The sequence below is a fragment of the Syngnathoides biaculeatus genome, chromosome 23, assembly GCF_019802595.1.
Source record: "Syngnathoides biaculeatus isolate LvHL_M chromosome 23, ASM1980259v1, whole genome shotgun sequence".
Taxonomy (NCBI): Eukaryota; Metazoa; Chordata; class Actinopteri; order Syngnathiformes; family Syngnathidae; genus Syngnathoides; species Syngnathoides biaculeatus.
The window spans coordinates 20467151-20488323 of NC_084662.1; the positions used below are offsets into that span (position 1 = coordinate 20467151).

Sequence of the window (21173 nt, forward strand, 5' to 3'; positions counted from 1 at the left end):
TGTTGGTTTAATGCAATTTTGTTCTTAATCCAAACCTCTTTCAGCAGTAACAAATGATAGCTGAACAGACTATGATCATATGAATATGATGAGGCAGTGAAACGTTTTCCTGTATATATGTAAAGTACCATGAATGTGGCCCGTGACAAAAGTTTGACACCACTGCCCAAGAGCAAATAAATGCCAAACAAACCAGCAAAAACAAAACCCCTTGCAAAAATAATGTAAAATGTGAAGAAATTGAATTAGTTTGGAAATACATTCACATAAATCAAGCAACTACTGTACATATAAAACAGTAAATTTTTTTGGCCACACTTAAACAATACATTAAAATACATGAATAACAATCGAGGTGCTAGGAGTATGTGATTATAGTTACAGATTTTTTTTCCCATTTTTGTTCATAAATGGCTTAAAATGACACCGTCATCAGTCCGCTTGTACACTTACCTCCTTGTTCATCCAACATGACCAATGTCCTAATGCCGGCATCTTTGCTCTACTCCCCGAGGCCGGCCAGGTAACAAGGTACCGTGAGGGAGGGAGAAAAAAAAAAGTAGAGGTCAGTAATGAGGCTATATCGCCTTGGTGAGTTAGTGGGAACGGAAGGAAATTTGCTGGCATAAGCCATACCTACATTTCATTTTTTCCCCACTGCTTCTCACCATTTTTCTTTGCTACTTCTTAGTGTGGGGTAGGAAATTGCCAATTTTGTTCTACGGCTATTTCTCTCCAGGAAACTCTTACGAAGTACTGAAACCCCTCACCAACCTTATTAAGTCTCAAAATGAACAATTGTGACATGATTTACACGAGCGACTAGGGAGCGGCGTCGGAATGACTGGGGAGAAATCACTGACAGCTTGTGTTACCTTGGTAACCAATCATATACAAACAACTGTCAATATATCTATTACAGGCAGTAACTAATTATATGTAATGAGAGTAGATAATAAAATTTAATGTAATTTATTACTTCACTGGGAAAAATGTAAACTTACATTACAGTTACTTTGGGAATTTCCATTGTTATAATTTTAGTTACATTTGAAAAATAGCTATAATCACTTCCCAGTTCTAAAGCCAAATGTGACATATTTTCCCAAATATGAAGACAAAGCGCAACTTTGTGGTAAAATCTATTATTTTTTTCAGAGATTTTGAAACAGTTACACTCGGTTTTGAACATTAAAAAGAAAATCACCTTTTGAACAGTTTCAAAATTTTTGACTTTTTACTCAAACATTCACTTAAGTGGTTTCTCATATGAAGTGCTACTTTTCAAATTGTGCACATTTGTCATGTCAACATATTTTAAAGTTTTGCACTTGCTGTACACATACATCATGTGTTTTTGTATATTTATCTATGCATAATGCAACTTTTTTTTTGTATTTCATATTTTGTTATCGGCGGCACGGTGGATCACCTGGTAAAGCGTTGGCCTCATAGTTCTGACTTCCCAGGTTGAATCCTGGATCCACCTGTGTGGAGTTTGCATCTTCTCCCTATGCCTGTGTAGGTTTCCTCCTGGCACAACTTGAACTGGTTGCCAGCCAATCGCAGGGCACATGGAAACAAACAGCCCCACTCATAATCACACCTAGGGGTAATTTAGAGTGTCCAATTAATGTTGCATGTTTTTGGGATGCGGGAGGAAACCGGAGTGCCCGTAGAAAATCCACGCAGGCACAGGAAGAATATGAAACTCCACACAGGCGGGTCCGGGATTGAACCTGGGACCTCAGAACTGTGAGGCCAACGGTTTTCCAGCTGCGACACCACGCCGCCCATATAAATATACAATTTTAATTATTTTCACGAGATCTCTCACCCAGCTGTTGTGCCATTTTCAAGTAAAAGATCATTTTTGATTAAAAAAACCACACTTGCAACAATAGAGGATGGGGTACCTGCGAATCTCACTGGCTTTGTATGTGACATGATATACATATGAGTAATAAGAAATCAGTATTTTTGCAGAATTTATTTTTGCTCAATTCCTCTATATTTGATGTACTTAGCTACAGGGTAAGCTAGTAAAGAAATATAAAAAAGCCATGATAAGAAACCACTCATCATCATTGTCATTGTATCTTACATGTTTAGGTCGGCGTGTTATCGTTGAGAAACAAATGAGACTACAGTATTTTTTTCCCCCTACATCATTTGGGTGGTATTGATTTTAAGGGGGGAAGGTCATTTCAGAAGGAAACAGAAAAACGGCCCCCTGGAGGGTAAACACCGATTGCCTGGGGAAATGTTGAGATGCCTATAAATGGATTTCTTTGGAAATAAATGACACACTTATTCATGTGAATTCCCAACGCCATACGCTCATTTTGTCTAAACCGCAGGAATGGGAGATTTCCCTGTAAGCTTTACAGTATTAACCCACCTTTCCAGCATTTTCCAAATTGAAAAGTTTCCTTCATCTTTGTTGATCTGGACTCCTCCTTGATGCTGATGCATTCAAACTGCACAAGTCTCCATCAACTACAACTCCAAGGTACTGATAGCTTGGGCTGGCTTCATGTTTTGATAATGGTATAAAAATGATACTGAGACCCGATAGTCCGCAATCCTGCTTTCTGCCTGCTCTTCAGAAATGCTTCAGCACCATACCGTTACATAGCACCTGCCTCGGCCCGATATGCATAAATACGATTATACTGTGTCGGTGTATACACACACAAGTAATCAAGCATGCATGAACACAACCACCACACCCACCCCAGCTGCCTCCTCAGCAGTTTGGGACGAAAGCCGCATTGATATTTGAGAGGCGAGAAAACAGCAAATAAGGGAACACTGGCGTATAAATTATTCTGTAATTCAGCATGTTTATAGCCAGGAGAAATCCCAAAGTAGTAAAAATGTGCCTCTTGGGAAACTCCCAAGCAAGAAGTAATCATGATCCCAAGTAGGCAAAGAAATGGCTTAATCGATCTTGCTCTTTTTTTAAATCAGATGCAGAGATGTACACATTTAAATATTGCAAAGATAGACTGCTGGCGTGCTGACTTAACACCCCCGAATGTTAGTAAATGTTAACATCCAGCTCTGGAAAACAACCACTCTAACGTGGCATTGCTATACTGTATATTCAAAATAAATCTTCCATTATCAGCCTTTCACCACAGAGGTTGACGTCGTAATTGTGTACTTTTAAATGTGTTGAATTGCATGACAATGGCTTGGGATTTTTTTTTTTTTTTTTTCTGTTGTAAAGGAACGTCCCATTATAGCTGGGGGGTTAAAATTCCAAATACACCTGCAGTTTCTCTTTGTAATAATTGTATGTAGTCGATGGCATAGAAAATGGGTCACTGTATTTTGATATAGAGGGTTCATCTGTCATAGGCTGGTGAAATTTTGATACCGGAGCCGGCCAATACGACCTTGAGTTGTGTACCGGCAACTTGTCTGACCTTCCCAAGCTGCCCATCTCTCATCTATCCCCCACTCTTTAGTCACTTCCATCTGCTTCAGGTAGCTCATCGTCCTTTTCCTACGAATTTGTCATTTAGTGGCCATGAAAGCTGAACGAGCAAAGGACTGAATGTGCATATGCTTATTTTTTCATAACGAGTTGACAGTTAACAGACAATTTAAGTATTTGCTGGCCTGAGCTGCGGTACGTTAGCTCAAGCATAGGCACTTCGGTCGGGGAAAATAATAAACCACTAAGATCACAAAATAAAAAAAAAAATGTAAATCAAAGCTCGGTTTACCTCTTCCACCAACTGCAACATACGACGGGTGCTCTCCAGAGACTGTGGGAGGAGAAAAAAAATTGCATTTCAATTTTATAATGTAAGACACATTAAGACATGATGTCATCATCGAAGAGTTGGTAAATAATATTTTACTACCTGTGCCACACAAAATCAATGTAATCATGAACTTACAAATTTGATGCACAAATATAGAAGATCATAATTTGGACAACTGCATCGCATGTTTGAGATATGCCGAAATAAGTAAATTTTTATAATGTAGTAATCAGTGTTGTTTGACCCTAACATTCAAAGGGCAACAAAGCAACTGGTCAACAACAACAATTTTTTTTTTTTTTTTTTTGCGGATTTCAGACAATTTTGATTTGGGGACTACAAATATTACATTTTGTTCAATCAGTTCAACTTTTCCAACTATGACCATGTTTTATTTGTTCTTTTTATGCTTTATATCAACCTGGGGGCACATGAGAAAACAATATTATCTCAGGTGAGAAATAAAGTATTTACAAAAATGAACTGATAGTGTCACAAAAATATAATTGAGTTAGTAGGAGAATCAGATTTTTTTTTTTTTTACAATAACAGCTGGACATAAAAACCTGACCTGAACAAGAAAAAGAAATGTCCTTTTCAGATTCAGTGATGCAAAGTTGTCCTAAATCAGTTGACAAAACAAAGAGAGTATTATTTAACTACTGTATATTTTTAATGGTAGGTTTTGTTATAGTTAGAGGTACCGTATTGGTATTGTGGCTCCAAATTATCGATGTAAAAGTGGCAAAATATAAATTAATCTCTGAGGATGACGCAATTCACTGGACACTACATCTGCAGCAATCTGATGAAATAAATTATTACCTCACTGATAGTGACAATGAACGTAATTATCCTTATTTTCAAGCCATAATTTGTGTTTCGGCCCTCGCGTTTACTCTGATTGGAGATGTATCCGATGGTGGGGTTCTATTTGAACTGGATGTCATTCTTGTGTGACGTCCTCTAGTTCCTAGGAAGTGAGAGCCAGCTCAGCCTCCCGGCAGGGACACTTGGTGACATCTCCTCCGTCTTACAATGACATAGCGTCATCTCCCTGTTGATCACTACAGTGATAAACGTTTTTTTTTTTTCTTTTCTAAATCTGAATGCAATTGTTTCCTTGGTGGGTGCGATAGCAACCCGTGCTGTAACCGGCCACGGTCACGAAGTCACCATTTTGCGTGCGGCCAATTCTCGAGAATGTTCAATATTCTGCCCGTGTTTGTCAGTGTGAGTCATTAGTGAAAGTGGGGGAGTGCTGGCCTGCTCCAGGCCTTCGCTGAGGCCTTTTTTCGAGTTCTGATGAAACAAACACCCACATTGAGCCACTCACAAGGTCGAGCGCACACATAAATATATAACCCGTGAATAGGAAAACAATTTTAAAGGTGTAGCTTGAAAGGCGACCGGCATGCTGCCCAGTCGTGCAATTCGAGCAGTGAGAGAAGAACATGATGGAATATTTACACATTCCATTTTGTTGGTACACTGGCTTGTGATGAGGGCAATATGATATGTCATTGCCAAGGCAACTCTGGATGACCTACTTTTGAGGTTCTTGACAGTGGTGGGACCCTTGCTTGTCTTGCACTGGTGCTACCGTCTTCATTAAAATTACTAGCAAAAACAAAATCTTTCAATGTTTCAGGCTAAGAAAAAAAGGTCCATATTTTCGAAACCATGCATTAGAATATACTATTTTTTCAAATCTGATAATGCGGTGGTGCCTTGTCTTCCGCGTTTAAATCATTCCATGTCAGAGCTTGTAACTCAAAGTACTTAATGTTGCGGCTCGTAACACAAAGGAGAAAATTTTACCACGTGAGGCCTGCTAACTTGCAAAACAGTAAAAAATGAAGGTATCCTAGGACATCATTGTTGGTCTCACCTCATCGGCAAGTTGATCAGCACGTTGCTGCATGTCTGACAGCTCATTGCGCATGTCTGCGTCATCTGCCATGGCTGTTGGGTGTAGGGGATGGAGAAGGTCTCCAACAGGGAAGAAAAGCTCCGAAAAGAGAATCCGGGAAGAGCTGGAAGAAAGACAAAAATAGTGCATCGTGAGCAGCCTGACTCCACTGTTTTAATCCAGTACAATGCATTTGGTAAGTATAGTTGTATTCAATGGTTATGTACAATACATTTGCATTTAATCTTTTTCAACTATTGTGAAACGTGTTTCGTTACAATTTCTATGTAGCTGTAGCTGTTCCATGCAATACATTTGCTTTGTTAAAATGATTTTATTTTCAAATGTTTCAAACCAATTTTAATGTTCAAACTGGATAATGTTAGAATATTTTTCACTTATTTCAAATACAAACTTTTCAAATATCAAGAAACATCTGCCTCGTTTGTGATGAACACTTGGGCCTACTGTGCTACTGTATTTTAATGCATGTCATAATAATAGTTCTTGGAGATCTAAGTATTTTTTGGGGATGATACTTGATGTGAAATGTTTGAAAACTGCTCAATTCCGCTGTCCTGATTTGTCCCAGGACTTAGTCAAATCACGACAGTTGCCTTGTAGCTGCAGTTATGGTAGGCTAAGCTCTCTGCACTTATCCAATATCAGTAAATAAAAGGTTAGATCATCATCAAGAGCTTGGTTACCAGAGTGTGTCTGGCTCAGATGTACTGAAGCAGAGCACTCACACCAGAGACATGTACTTACTATTGCTAATTGGCTAATGACAGACATTTACATGGAAAAGCCTCTGAAATTATGGACGTTCTTCGTAAAGCGAAGCAGTGGGACGACAGCGAGTCAGTGATTCAGATAGACAAGGTTGACCATTTGAACCATGAAGCGAGATAAAGGTTGCACCCACACAACATTGAGATAGAAATGAATGGAATGTTATTTAGCCTCAAAGTGTAGCAGGAAGGAATGACAGCTATAATAATATCATGGACATATGCACATATCATCATCCTTCATTCCTCTCCTTTCCACTGCGTGCCTCTATCCTTCTAATTGTTCCTCAGCCTGCTCCCTGCTTTCACTACGGATCACAATGTCATCTGCGAACATCATGCTCCAAGGGGGTTCCTGTCTAACCTCATCTGTCAGCCTATCCATTACCACAGCAAACAGGAAGGGGCTCAGAGCTGATCCCTGATGCAGTCCCACCTCCAACCGAAATTCTTCCATCACACCTAGGTCACACTCCATCACTGTTTTGCTGCCCTCATACATGTCTTTTACTATTCTAAGATACTTTGGCCAGACCAGACTTACGCAATACCACAATTCTTCTCTTGGTACTCTGTCAAACCCTTTAGATCCACAAAGATACATTGTAGCTCCTTATGACATTATCTGTACTTTTCCATTAACATCCTCAAGGCAAATAATGCATCTGTGGTACTCATTCTAGGCTTTAAACCAAATACTTATGTCCTGAGCTTGTGTGTGTGTTTGTGTTTGTGTTTGTGCATGCGCTTGTGCATGTGCACGTGTGTGTGTGTGTTTGTGTGTGTGTGTGTGTGTGTGCGTGTGTGTGTGTGTGTGTTGTGTGTGTGTGTGTATGTAAGGCCAGCATGGTGGTGCAGCTGTAAAATGTTGGCCTCACCGTTCTGAGGACTGGGGTTCAAATCCTGGCACTGTCCATGTGGAGTTTGCATGTTCTACCTGTGCTGCCCACATCCCAAAACACACACAGCATTAATTGGCCACTCTAAATTGCCCCTAGGTGTGATTGTGAGTGCGACATTTGTATGTTTCCATGTGCCCTGTGATTGGCTGGCAACCAGTTCAGGTTGTACGCTGCTTCCTGCCCGATGGCAGCTGGAATTGGCTCCGGCACTCCCACGACTCTCGTGAGAATAAGTGGCTCAGAAAATGGATGGAACAATGGAAATTTGGTGCTAATTTTATCATACTTTAAAAAAGAAACAAAAAACAGTAACACTGACACTGACATCTCAATATATAAGACAGGGAAAGTACATATTGCGATACTGGCAAATAACAAATCAGCACGGATTCTGATTTATATCCAGCACCTATACACAAATAAAATGTGGTCATCTGAACATAATGCTTTATTATATGAGATGTGTCAGAAACGCTACATGACTAGTGTCACAAAACATATATCAAATTCAAAGTACAAGTTTTATCCTTTAAGGTAATGTGCTGGAGTCTAGCACAGTTTCCCAGTCTGCGTCTACATGTATTCCTGGAAGGATTTTTACAGGATCTTCTGCAACTCCATCAACACAGCCATTTTGTTGTTATCTACGTTTTCAAAGCAGGCAACCTTGATGACTCCCTTAACCTTGGGAAGAGGATAAAAGTCACGCAGGAACAGGTCATGTGAGGAACTAGATTGGTCCAGCACAGCAACGTCCTTCTTGGCCAGGAACTGTCAGATGCTCAGGACATTCCGAGCAGACGTGTTGTCATTGTGAAGCAGCCTCAAACATTCATACTGAATGACCCAATTGCTGCTGGATGTCTTCATCAACGTGCTGGTTGATTGTCTGGCCCACAAACTTGCCGTTTGGGTTTAATGTATCTCTTTAGTGACACCAGTCCTGGAAATTTTCACTGACCGGTCTGTCTACAAAAATGTAGTGCTAACTGAAAACTCTTAATTGACCTCATGTATGTGAGTGGTTGTTTTGCTACCGTCTTGGTGTCCTTTAATTGACTGGGGGCCAGTCCAGGGTGTACCCCCACGACTCACCCAGCACCCAGGAATAGGCGCTAGTTCACCTGTGACTCTTTATAAGGGAAGCCAGTATAGAAAATGAATGTCTGGATCCATGTAAAGGTTAAAAAAAATGGAGTCGAGACTGTGATTTATGTCATCTTTAAATTGACATTTAATGGGCAAAAATGTACACATTCTACGTTCAATGGATTTGCAGTTGCTTTTGTGTTCTGGAGATAAACATCCTGAGGCCAAAGCTGGCTGTCATCACCATTCCACTGTGATACATTTAACACGTGTGTCGGTTTCATTAAGTTTGATGTACACTATTTCCAGTGATATTTTGGTCGTGTATTGCAGTTCATGGTGGCTTGGCTCTGTGAAATGTATTCAGAGATTATCTTGTAAAATGAATACGAATATGTTCTTAATTTTTAGGTCTGCTGTAGGTCTGCATTTAACTCCACACTTTTCAATCCTCCTTTGTTGCTGTGCCAGTCACTGAGATTCAAACCCAAACCTCAGAACTCTCTGATAAATATGCTAACCACCAGCCCACCACAAAAAGCATCACTTGGAAAGACAAAAAAAAAAAAAAAAATACAGACAAAAGTAGGACCCAAAAATATATTTGCAGGTAGTCTACTGACAGGAGACAGTATTGTACTGTTTATGATGTATTTTTTTTGGTGGGTACTTTGACAAACTGATATGATCTCACACTATGTAGTTGTCTTGCCTCAATATTTTTCATTGGATTCTTTTAATATTTAGAGACAAAAATGCTCGTCATTCACATTCACTGTAATTACGGGCAATGAGGTAGAAATTCAGTTACGTTGTCAGCATAGTAAGGGAATGCCGTCATAAATTATGATTATCTGCTGTCATTTTTGTATTTCATCAATAATGGTGAAGACACTTGTAAAATAATAATAATAATTCAGAAATTTGTTTTATATGCATAAATGTCTCCCGTGCAACATTCAAAGATTGATTTAGAATTTTTTATTGCATTGACAGTGAAACGTATGAATCCATATTGACAGTAAAATGTGCTGGCCCAGGGAAATGCATTTTTTTTGTATACAGTAAAGGCAAAAGACATAAACAGCTTTGTAAAAATTGCCGAATTGTACAGTAGGTGTTGCCTTTAAAACATTGCGGACACAAGGGCATAAATGATCCTAATGAATTAAACTCATTCCCCTCTTCTCTTTATGCAGTCGTAATAACGGAAAAAACGTACAATCAAACACTTTGTAAGAAAGAACAGCATTCATTTTTCTGTCTGTCACAAACGAGACACGAGGGCGGACCCAAATGCACGACTCCAGAGGCAAGCAGGCAGTACAGAGGAAACCTTTATTCGTTCCAAGGTTGGGGATCAGGCAGACAGTCCAAACAAGCAGAAGTAACAATAGCGGCAGGCTTACGAGGCCAGGGGACAGGCGTGGGTCGGTACACGGAAGGTAGACGTCAGGCAAACGGGAGTGCGGGAACAAGGCATCAAAGGCAACGATCTGGCAGAGGACTAGTCGTCCCCCGGGTCCTATATGTAGTGGGTGTCGTTAGAGTTCATGAGGTGCAGGTGTGTGTCTACTGATTGGCTCGCCACGCCCAGCCCGGGCTGGAAGACAGGAGCATGACACTGTCAGCTATTGCATGAATGCAAAATGGCGATGACACTAAGATGTGTTTCCATTAGTTTTTCGAGACATTCAAAATCATGAACCCTCGATTGGGACACATAACAGTAGAGAGATGTTGAGATTAAAATATTCCTTTAGAGCATTTTTTTCCCCTCAAAAACAATTATTACCATTTAAATGATAGCAACTGGCCCTCATTCAAATCCTTATATGAGTAAAATTAATTGATTCATTTCAAAAGGAAATTCAGCGGGGTACGCCTTCGACGCTACCGATCAAATTATCGCAAAAGGACCCAGACGCTTTCCATCCTATTGTGACTCCAGAGATGTTTACATCTCATAACCACACATAAATTCATGGGTATTGCAACAGAGCAGTGTGACTGATGCAACCCCCCCACCACACCCCTCCCCCCACATTTCGGTCACATTTCATGCTGACTTCTCCAACTCCCCGTGAAAAACCACAGATCAATTCAGAAACCCGCGGATGCTTTGGACATTGTAGGTAAAAGGATGTATAGCGTGATTTCAGCTCACGGCCCTGCCCTAATTTCCTTCCCTCCCTCTGCGCTTTCCTCTCGCACTGCTGCATCGCTCGCCAGCAGCGGCCATGTTGGCTTACATAAACCTCAAAAGTGGACAGCACACCGCAGTGCTTGGCGTCTAAATCAAGGACGATTTACAGCAGACTTGGAAGCCACATGCCGAGGGGCGACGGATTATCGCCTCCCTCCTGCTTTATGTAACCGAATTGGAGCAATTAAGTTTTAACAGGCTACACTGACCTTTTATTTTATGGCTCTATTACAACCATCACATTTTGAACCGTGGCCTGCCTCAGCATTTCTTTCCTGGCTCTCCAACTTCTCTTCCTCTTTTTTTTTAAACAAAAACACGCAGAAGAGGCATTGCAGTCATTACATAAGACAGAGTATTCCTTGTGGGTTTTTCTTCATTTATGAGTTTCTTCACTTCTGTGAGCAAGCTCGCACCTCTGACTTGTATATTAAATCAATATTCCCCATTGGAATAAATTCAAATGCTATCCCCAAAAACCACCACACATTGTTTTGTTCTGTTTTAGAAAAAGCCATGGATATTACATTTGTAAAGAAATAAACTGGATTCATAATAATTGAGTACAGTAGGTTGGGACAATTCTAAATGATGTGCAGTGTTGTGTGTGTTTGGTGTATGGCCATAAAGGTGAGCCTTGGTTTCATCAGATGATAACATATTTTCCTCCACGTACTTGGGAAATCTTATCGTCTACTACAATTAAGTCATTTTTTTTTTTTGTTGATACAATGTCCCTTGTCAAGCGGCACAGTGAGGCAATTCGTTAGAGTGTCTGCCTCACAATTCTGTGAACCGGGGTTCAAATCCTGGCCCCACCTGTGTGGAGTTTGCATGTTTTCCTCGTGCCTGTGTGGGTTTTCTCCGGGGACTCCGGTTTCCTCCCACATCCCAAAATTATGCATCCATTGGAGACTCTAAATTGCCAGTAGGTGTGATTGTGAGTGCGACTCTCGTCTGTCTACATGCACCCTGTGATTGGCTGACAGCCAGTTCAGGGCCTCCTGCCCAATGACAGCTTGGATTCGCTCCAGCACTCCCGTGACCCTCGTGAAGATAAGCAGCTCAAAAAATGAATGGATGGATATACCAAGTCACTTTAGTTTGATGCAACATTCTTTTGACTTTCATCCATGCATTCATCCAATCCCAACATTGCTGATCCTGTTCACGTGGTGTGCTGGTATCTGTTCACTGGAGCCTTCTTTTGACTTTTCCTTGAGTATTTTTGGTAAGAAGGGCTACGTTCCATTGACCACTTTTATTTGTACAATAGTGTTTATTTGTTTGGTTCCTGGAAGAGACTTGTGCCTCTGGTGCTGTCACATGGCTCTGATCCACGAATCCAACAGAACCACTCACCATCTTTGACCCCATCAAGATCGTTTTTCAAGTGAATTGGCAGAAACTATGGAGGGAACACAAAGGCTTGCAACTCACAGTCAGACATCAATCCATGTTAAGCGTGCACAATAAGACAAAGGACAGCTATGTCTATTGCTGTGGCTGAATTTGCCTTAACTTGTTTGTTTCTACAGTTTTCATGAATTATTATTGCATTTTAACCCATTCATGGGCAGGCTGGCAATTTTTTGCCTTATTGAGATAAGTCTCCTAACAGGCCCCAATCAAGGAAATATTTTTTTTTTCATTTATGGTTAAGTTATATGATAACCCTAATTTATAATCTCGTCCCAAAAAGGGGACACTGCTCGCGAGAGGATACTTTTCTTAGTAGATTGTCCCAAAAACCAGAATCAGAATCATCTTAAAATACTTAAATATTTTGATATACTGAATGACATAATGCGTGAAAATCATGATGTCCCAAAAATGGGACGCTGCCCACGAATGGGTAAAGTACTAATCCAGAGGAAATGTATTTTATTTGTCTATCATGCAAATGTAGCTAAAATTTAACATAAAAATATTTTTAAAATTCTCAACACAACAGAAATTAAATAAATTAGCGCCAAAGTGCACATTTTCTTTGTAATCCGAATGCCACCCATGTCTGTTTCAAACCGAGGCTCTGATGAAGCTGCTTCCTTGTAACCCTAACCCTAACCCTCACACAAAGACAACCCCAGTACAGAAATGGCTTCCTACACAGACAATCATACACGCGTGTGGGATCTAGAGAAGAGAGACAGCAGAGATAAAGTTTTTATGGAATGTGTAAATGCTACTGGCTTTTTGTCCGTGCATACGAGGTCACAGAAATTTCCAAAGCAATAAGTGTTTATTGAACTCCGAGGACATGGAACAAAGTGAGCGACGACAAATAGACTGCCGCAGCTAAATAACTAGAACATACTGTAGATAAGGGACCCAACCCATAACACCAAGGAGAGGTGACAAAAGGAGAAGAAGAAGAAAAAGTGACCAAACAATAATTGACAGAATGCTCTGTGGAAGAGATAGGAAATGAAGGGGAGGAATTTTCTTATTGTTCCCATGTTCGAAAAACATCCCATGCAGGTGTAATTCAACCATATATGTTTGAACCGGTGTGATGCTCTGATAGTCAAATGCAAGACAAGGACAGGATTCGGCGAGACCTGACGAAGTTGACGTGGAACTTTGCACCCAAAACACAGACTGGTAGGTGCCTCAAGAAAGGTACGTACACCTTGTTGACGAAATAATATAATTCAAACATGTTTAAACTTTTGATGCTGCAAAATAGTGAATCGTTTGTTGTTGTTGTTGTACTTGCTACTGAGTCGGCGTAAAACAAAAATCGAAACCTTCGGTATTGTTCTACGTTTAAAGATTTAGCCCATATTTTAAATAATGCACCTAACACTTGAGAGCACACATTGCTGTAGTCAAATTTCAGGAAGACCTCAGCATCAACAGTACACTAACTTTATACAGTGTCCAAATTTCGTCACCTCCTAAACATCACATAGATACGGATATGAGCTGTTATATATATCTGTATCGGTATTGTATTTACATTTAAAACAAGGTAGATACTTGTTAATACCAAACAATGGAACACGTATGTACTTACTTGCTACCGAAACCAAGTGAACGCTGTACTGGGTTTTCAAAGCAGTCCTCCGTGAAATGCTTGGAACATATTACTGTCCATTTTGATTGTCCAATGCCCCAGCTTTGCTATCACAAACCTCGTCCATAACCTGCCAATCCGTTCATGTTTTCAGCCATTCATGTAAGCGTTTGACGCAGAACAGCAGTATCCGACACACTTCCTCATTATCATTGCTAGTTTTTTCATTCTCTGGCTAAATGTTGTCGTGACTTGACGTCACATTCCGGAGAGTACTGGAACGTGCCGAATCTGAGTGACTTTTTGTGCAAAATCTAGGGACTGACTTTGATGCTAATTTATTTCATTTCTATTATGTTGAGTATTTTTAAAATATTTTAATGAAATTTTGGCTACATTTATATGATAGACAAATAAAATACATTTCCTCTGGATTAGTACTTTAAATGACATTGTTGGGCAATATCGGAAGTAACAAATTCTTATTTGATATTTTATTGTAGTTGACATTAACGCTCTGATTTAAAAAATAAAAAAACAGAAGTTACTTACATTACAGTTGTTTTTCTTGTTCTTACTATTACTCAAGTAATTGTAGTACAGCAGTACTCATGTGTACATGTATTAAATTATTGGCTGCAGTTTATTGAAGAAACAGTTTCTAAATGGGTGTGGTGGTGCACAGTTTTAAATTTTGCAGTCAATATAAATACAAATCTAAAATTCAATGCATGTGTCGCCCCATTTTTTTTCATTTTTTTTGTAGAATTGCTCCGTGAGGTGATGAACGCTTGGAATATTGTTTAGAAGCCAAACCTGCATTAAACTATGTAACATTTTCTTTCCATTTCACAATGGTGGGCCACTTTGTGTTGGTCCTGCATCAGTGCAGCTCCAAGAGGCCAAAAAACTACAGAGCAATAAGCCACAGAGCGACTGACGTACATGGATAAAACTGGAGGTGACGTTTGGGTAAAAGCAGCCCTTTTTGTTCAAATAATAACCCCATACAACATTAACGGAAATTTCCATCTGATAAGATGCAGGGTCATTTAGCTAGAGGACATTTTATAATATTTAATCAATCACAAAACCACTACGGACAAAAAGATGCAGTAAAATACATACGGTAAGCCTATATGGAGCCTTTATGTTTGCTCTGATGATAAACTGATCCATCATATTTGCATAATGTATTTACATAGACATAATCAGTTTACACCCCAGAGTAATGAGAATATCAAAGTCAACATTCATGTTTCATTGACTCGTGGTGACCTGTTGTTACTGTTTGCATTGGGTAAACAATATGCAGTGAGGCCACATCATTATCTAAAATAAGTCTGCAAAATCCATTCTTTCATTTTTTTTTTTTTTTTTTTTTTACAGTACTTGTCCTCATAGAATCGGCATTGTCATTGGTAGGGTGCAACATGGCCAAGATCACCAGCCAATTGCAGGCTATGCATAAACAACCAACCATTTATGCTGATGTTCACACCTATGGACAATTTAAAGTCTTCACTTAACTTAGGAGGCGTGATTTTGGAATGTGGGACCTGGGAAAAGCCCACACATACACAATTGTGACAGACATGCTAACCACCTTTCCCCCATGCTGCTTCGGCAAAATCTAAAACAATCCTAAATTGACTTTAGCTTCGCTGGTATACTTAAAATCTGTTTTTGTGAAAGTATGCCAAAATTGATTATGAGTGTTACTGTTGTCTGTCTCCGTGTGCCCTGGGATTGGCTGGCAGCCAGTTCAGGGTGTACCCCGCCTCTAGCCCGAAGATAGCTGGGATAGGCTCCAGCCCTCCTGTGACCCTTGTGAGGATAAGCACCTCAGGCAATCATTCATACATTCCACACATCAGAGGATTGAACTATGTGGCGTACCAAACCGCATCCAAGTGCGCGTGTGCAACTCTGTGCGCACACAAAAGGTGACGCACTGTTTTCCCACCTTCACACGGCACATATTACGCACATGCAGGGCAGTGAATGGTAACCAAGGTGACCCTAAATCAACAGCGAGACAATAACGACCTTAAAGGGAAAAAACCATGTTCCCTTTGATTAAAATACACAACTGGGCTCTAAACACAAAAAGTAAGTGTGCGTGTGCGTGTGCGTGTGTGTATGTGTGTGTGTATGTGTGTGTGCCCACACATTATTAGAGCCTTGTTACCTCAACAAGCATGTAGGGCTGTGGTTTGCCGATTAGCGGTGAGATTTAATTTATGGCACTAGAGAAGGGCCAGTAAAAGTGATGTATGGCATGTGGGCGAAGACCTCACACTTGAAGGCAAATTATTGGGTTAAGGCTGAAGACTGACACCATCCTAACATCCATCCATCCATTTTCTTTGCCGCTTATCCTCACGAGGGTTGCGGGGAGTGCTGGAGCCTATCCCAGCTGTCAACGGGCAGGAGGTAGGGTACACCCTGACCTGGTTGCCAGCCAATCACAGGGCACACGAAGACAGACAACGGTCACACTCACAATCACACCTAGGGGCAATTTAGAGTGTCCAATTAATGTTGCATGTTTTTGGGATGCGGGAGGAAACTGAAAGTGCCCGGAGGAAACCCACGCAGGCACGGGAAGAACATGCAAACTCTACACAGGCGGGGCGGGATCAAACCCGGGACCTCAGAACTGTGAGGCCAACGCTTTACCAGCTGAGCCACCGTGTCGCCCACCATCCTTACATATTGATTTGAAACAATGATTTCAGCAATACTCCATACAACCAATAAAAAAAAGGGTGGAGAAGTGTAGAACAAAATAACGCATGAGTCATTATGGGGACATATGTTTATCGTGTTTTACAACATAGGGACCAGCTTGGTCACCATGGGAACAAAAACATCAGCTACATAACGCATTAGATTTAGACCATAAAACTAATATAAATAACGATGATTGGAACACAAAGGATGGAACCCGAGAGCAGACTATGAGCCAATCATTGATCTACTAAATTAATTCTAAAAAGTTGATTTTACAAATACTGTTGTTTTAAAAGTTAAAAAAAAAAAAACAAATGACTTAGTGTGTGTTATGTATGAATGAAAACGGGTGCATCGTACTTTTGCTGCACTGTTGCATGACACACATTCATATTTAATGGCCATTTTGGTGGGGTGCCTTAGATAATCAATAACAACCTTCACTTAATTGCTTCATGGTGAAAGCATTTGTTACATCACTTAATGACAATATATAATATTAGCACTATTCTATAGTTGCAAGAATCATAACAAGCCTGCATAATAACCATGATGTAACATGATACAATACACTTTAGTGTAACTTCAGCTGGAGCTGTCTCCCCACAGAGGAGCTAGCATTACATGCCGGAGCCGCATTACGGTGGGTCGCTCCACAGAGACCGCCCAGAACCCCTGAACCACATCCATCCCTGATTCAGCTCTCACACATGTATAATGACTGGGATGTGAAGGGTGAGACAGAGAAAACTCCCATCGCCTATCCCAGCTGAGTTTGAGTACAAGATGGGAGCCAATGGGAGGGGCAGCTGTTATTTGCTGTTAAAATATTGTGCTCCGAGTAAAAAAAAAAATGTCTTGAAATGAACACAAGCTTAACTTGGGAGACATGAGAGTGGACTGGAGAAGGCTAGTGATTGACAAATTGCTCAGCGTTACAAGTCTACATGCAGTCAAGGAAAATGCGTCATCTGTTTGTCTGTGGCTCTTGTGGGCAACATTTGTGACTGACAAGTACGGAAAGCTTGTTGTCTTTTAAATGAAGAGTCAGAACCCCCACCCTTCCAAAAAAAATCAGTTGGGGAATTCATGAAAAATATACTGCAAATAGTACAACCCAACCAAGATTAAAAATGAAATAATTAAAGTATGCTTCTTTGTTGTCTGCAAAAAAAAAAAGCATTTCTACTCAGTAGACATTTTATCTCCTTAGAAATCCTAATATCCATCGTTCCATTTTCTTTGTTGCTTATCCTCACGGGGTCGCGGCAATGCCTGAGCCAATCCCAGCTGTCATCGGGCAGGATGCAGGGCAGACCCTGAACTGGTTGCCAGCCAATCTCAGGGCACATAGAGAACATCTGCACTCACATTCACACCTATGAGCAATTTAGAGTGTCCAATTAATGTTCCATGTTTTTGGACTGTGGACGGAAACCGGAGTGCCCGGAGAAAGCCCACCAAGGCACAGGGAGAAGATGCAAACCCCACACAGGTGGGACTGGGATTTCAACCCGGGTCCTTAGAACTGTGAGGCCAACACTTCCCAGATGCACCACCGTGAAAATACAAAACAGAGTTGGATAGAATGTAAAGTATTAAACCGTTTTTGCATCAAGATTAAATACTGCAGGTTAACTGGTTTGAGCATCTGCCTCACAGTTCTGAGGTGTGGGGTTCAAATCCTGTTCCCGCCTGTGTGGAGTTTGCATGTTCTCCCAGTGGTTGTGTGGGTTTTCTCCGGGCACTCCGCTTTCCTCCCACTTCCCAAAAACATGCATGGTAGAGTTGATTGAAAACTAAATTGCCCATAGGCGTGAATATGAGAGCGAATGGCTCTGTTTCGATGTACCCTGCAATTGGCTGGCAACCAATTCAGGGTGTACCCTGCCTCCTGCCTGAAGATGGCTGGGATAGGCTGCAGCACTCCTGCAACCCTTGTTAGAATAAGTGGCTCGGATAACGGAAGAATGGATTTCATTCTGCAAATTAGTGTGCTTGCTCTTTCTGGTCTATCTGTCTTGACCACCAGGAGGAAGTCCTGTATTATACAGTCATTCACTCAAAATAGAGGAAGAGACTTCTTCTCCAAAAATTCAATAAGTTGCTGTAATATTTGTAACTTTTGTAGAGGATAAAGTATCTACTCGTATGACTGTGAGTATTGTTACATTATCTGTTATCTATTATCTGTCTCGTGTTGGTCCATCATTTGTGATCAAATATCCAATGCTTAAAGTTTTGTAAAACTGAAACAGCGACGCCAACCATTACATATCAATGCCATTTTCCATTTGTGCTAGTATTAAGATTAGCCGCAACCATTCTTAAAGCAACATAATTTAATATTTTAATTACCCAATGTGTAATTCTTTTTTGTTTTATGTTTAGTTCGGTATGTTTGGTACAGTTTGTATGAAAAGTAACACATTGCAACTGATGAATTCAGACATATTTCAGTTATGGTTTTAGAAATGCAATGTCATTCAATAATTTGGGACAAAAACACAAACACAATCCTTTCCTGGATGGCAGGGTATCGCCGACTTGCTTGCTTTTAGACAAGTTGACCAATATAAAATGATGGAAATCCGCCGTTTGTGCTGCTGTGCGTTTAATTACAGTCCATTTGTGTGAAAACACGGTTTCATCTTATAGGGAATGTGGCTGCCAGTAAAAGCCGCATGGAAGGTGAACTCAAGGATGTTTCTGATGATCTCAGTCCCATTATTGGCAAAGAGATCTCTGCTCCTGATCCATATTTATCACTGCGTACTATTTCAGTTAACACTCAGGCTTCTAGAGGGCTGTAAAGGGATGACAAGTGAAATGTGCTTTGGAGGGATGCTGAGGAGCCAAACAATGAAAATATGTTGGGGGGGTTGGCCAAGTTTAGCATACAAACATAAATCACTTCTCGATATGTTTGCCGCCTCTTTTGAATGCCGTACAAAGACTCTTGTTTTAGGATGCCCTGAAAATCAGACCGCAGACACGTAAAAGCCTCCACATACTGTCATCTGCAAGTTAAAAAAAAGCTTTGAAGCATTGCCTTGGCAGAATTCCTGATGCTTTAGCAATGCTAAAGCCAAAATTGATTCTTAATCAATACTGATGGCTTCCATTACCCTTCTGGAGCATCTGAGGACGACGATAAAAGCCGATTATTCCAACTCAAGCAAAAAAAAAAAAAAAAAAAAAATCAACAAGCGGTAGTTTTAGACGATCTATATCACAAGTCAACTTGATGTATTGTCGACCTAAATCCCAGCCTTCAAGTGGCCAAGTCACTTCAGTGCCTGTTAAATATTTGAGAGGTCATAAAACATAAGACATTGAAAGCAATTATGCTACAACTCCTACTCAAAAATATCATATTACACCTTGACTACCTTTTTTTATGCCTCAAAGCAAAGGAAGAACAGTAAGTTACCAAACTATAAATTCTGTCAAAAAAAATGTATGGTGAAGAAACATAAGGTTAAGTTGCTTTAAAGATTCAATTTCTATTTATTATTATTTATGTATTAATTGTGGCGGCACGGTGTATCACTTTGGAAAGTGTTGGCCTCACAGTCCTGATGACTGGGCTTCAATCCCGCCCCCACCTGTGTGGACTTTGCATGTTCTCCCCGTGCCTGTGTGGGTTTTCTTCAGGAACTCCGGTTTCCTCCCACATCCAAAAAAGATGCAACATTCATTGGACACTCTAAATTGCCCCTAGCTGTGAATGTGAGTGACGCTGTTTCTCTCGATGTGCCCTGCGATTGGCTGGCAACTAGTTCAGGGTGTACCCCACCTCCTGCCCGTTGACAGGTGGCAGCAGACAGGCTCCAGCACTAACGCGACCCTCGTGAAGATAAGAGGCTAAGAAAACAGATATCTGGATTTATTAATTGATCAAACTTGGACATTTGTGTGGAGTTGACTTGAATAATTGTGTTTTGAAGCAATCGTGAGTGCTTCTTGACGGTGCCAGCAGAAGCACTGTTAGCATAAAATGGTAGTACCATCAACAGGATGAAGACCATTATAAAATGCAAGTCTCCTTTAAATAAATAAAAAAGTATACACAACATTATAAATTTTGGAATAATACAGTAGATTTTTTTTTAATGCTAAAGCCGTCATTTTTATTATGCTTTCGAGTGAACGGCACAGGTAATGTGCGTAGCACAGCTCATCTCGTATTTTAAATGAGTTCAGCATTCATTTTTTTAGATCATTGTGACGTGATAGTGGTGGTGTTAGGAGGTGGATTAAGTGTGGTAAGGACCCACTGATAGTCAAGGTAATGAATACATAGCTCGCCACTCACATAATAAAATCCTCTCTAGATAGTCTGCTGTCTATGTAAAAGCATCAGTTGGATAGCAGCATGAAGTCCAACAACTGACTGCAATTGTTGCTCAGTGCTTGACACAATGATAGAACGCTAAATTACCTCTACTTCAGCATTTTTTGTAATGGAGAGAGCATCTAGACTTGAGCTAATATTTCCAGTGAAGAACGTAGCACTCTTTTACAGACAAAGAATCGTATACATGGAGATTATGTTTTGGCATGTTTACAGCAGATATGGATGACTTTGATAAACGCATGATTGTAATCTAGATTCAGACATTTGGCCTTGAGCTGGTGATAATAGAACATTTTCCATCTCACGAGACATTCGTCTGTGGGAGGAGTGATACATTTTTCTCAGTCGAAATGAAACCCAAGGAAGTGGACAGTGGGAG

The 21173-nt window shown here is 40.4% G+C and overlaps 1 protein-coding gene across 1 annotated transcript in view; it reads right to left on the reverse strand.

Annotated features, from left to right (window-relative positions):
* Positions 1-21173, reverse strand: part of snap25a (synaptosome associated protein 25a) — a 48014-nt gene that overhangs the window by 15415 nt on the left and 11426 nt on the right. The window contains exons 2-4 of the mRNA XM_061813051.1: positions 5671-5815; positions 3738-3779; positions 454-502 (exon numbers count right to left, since the gene is read on the reverse strand). Of these exons, the coding sequence (XP_061669035.1) occupies positions 454-502; positions 3738-3779; positions 5671-5742 (163 nt within the window). The 5' untranslated portion in view covers positions 5743-5815. The remainder of the gene's footprint in view (positions 1-453; positions 503-3737; positions 3780-5670; positions 5816-21173) is intronic.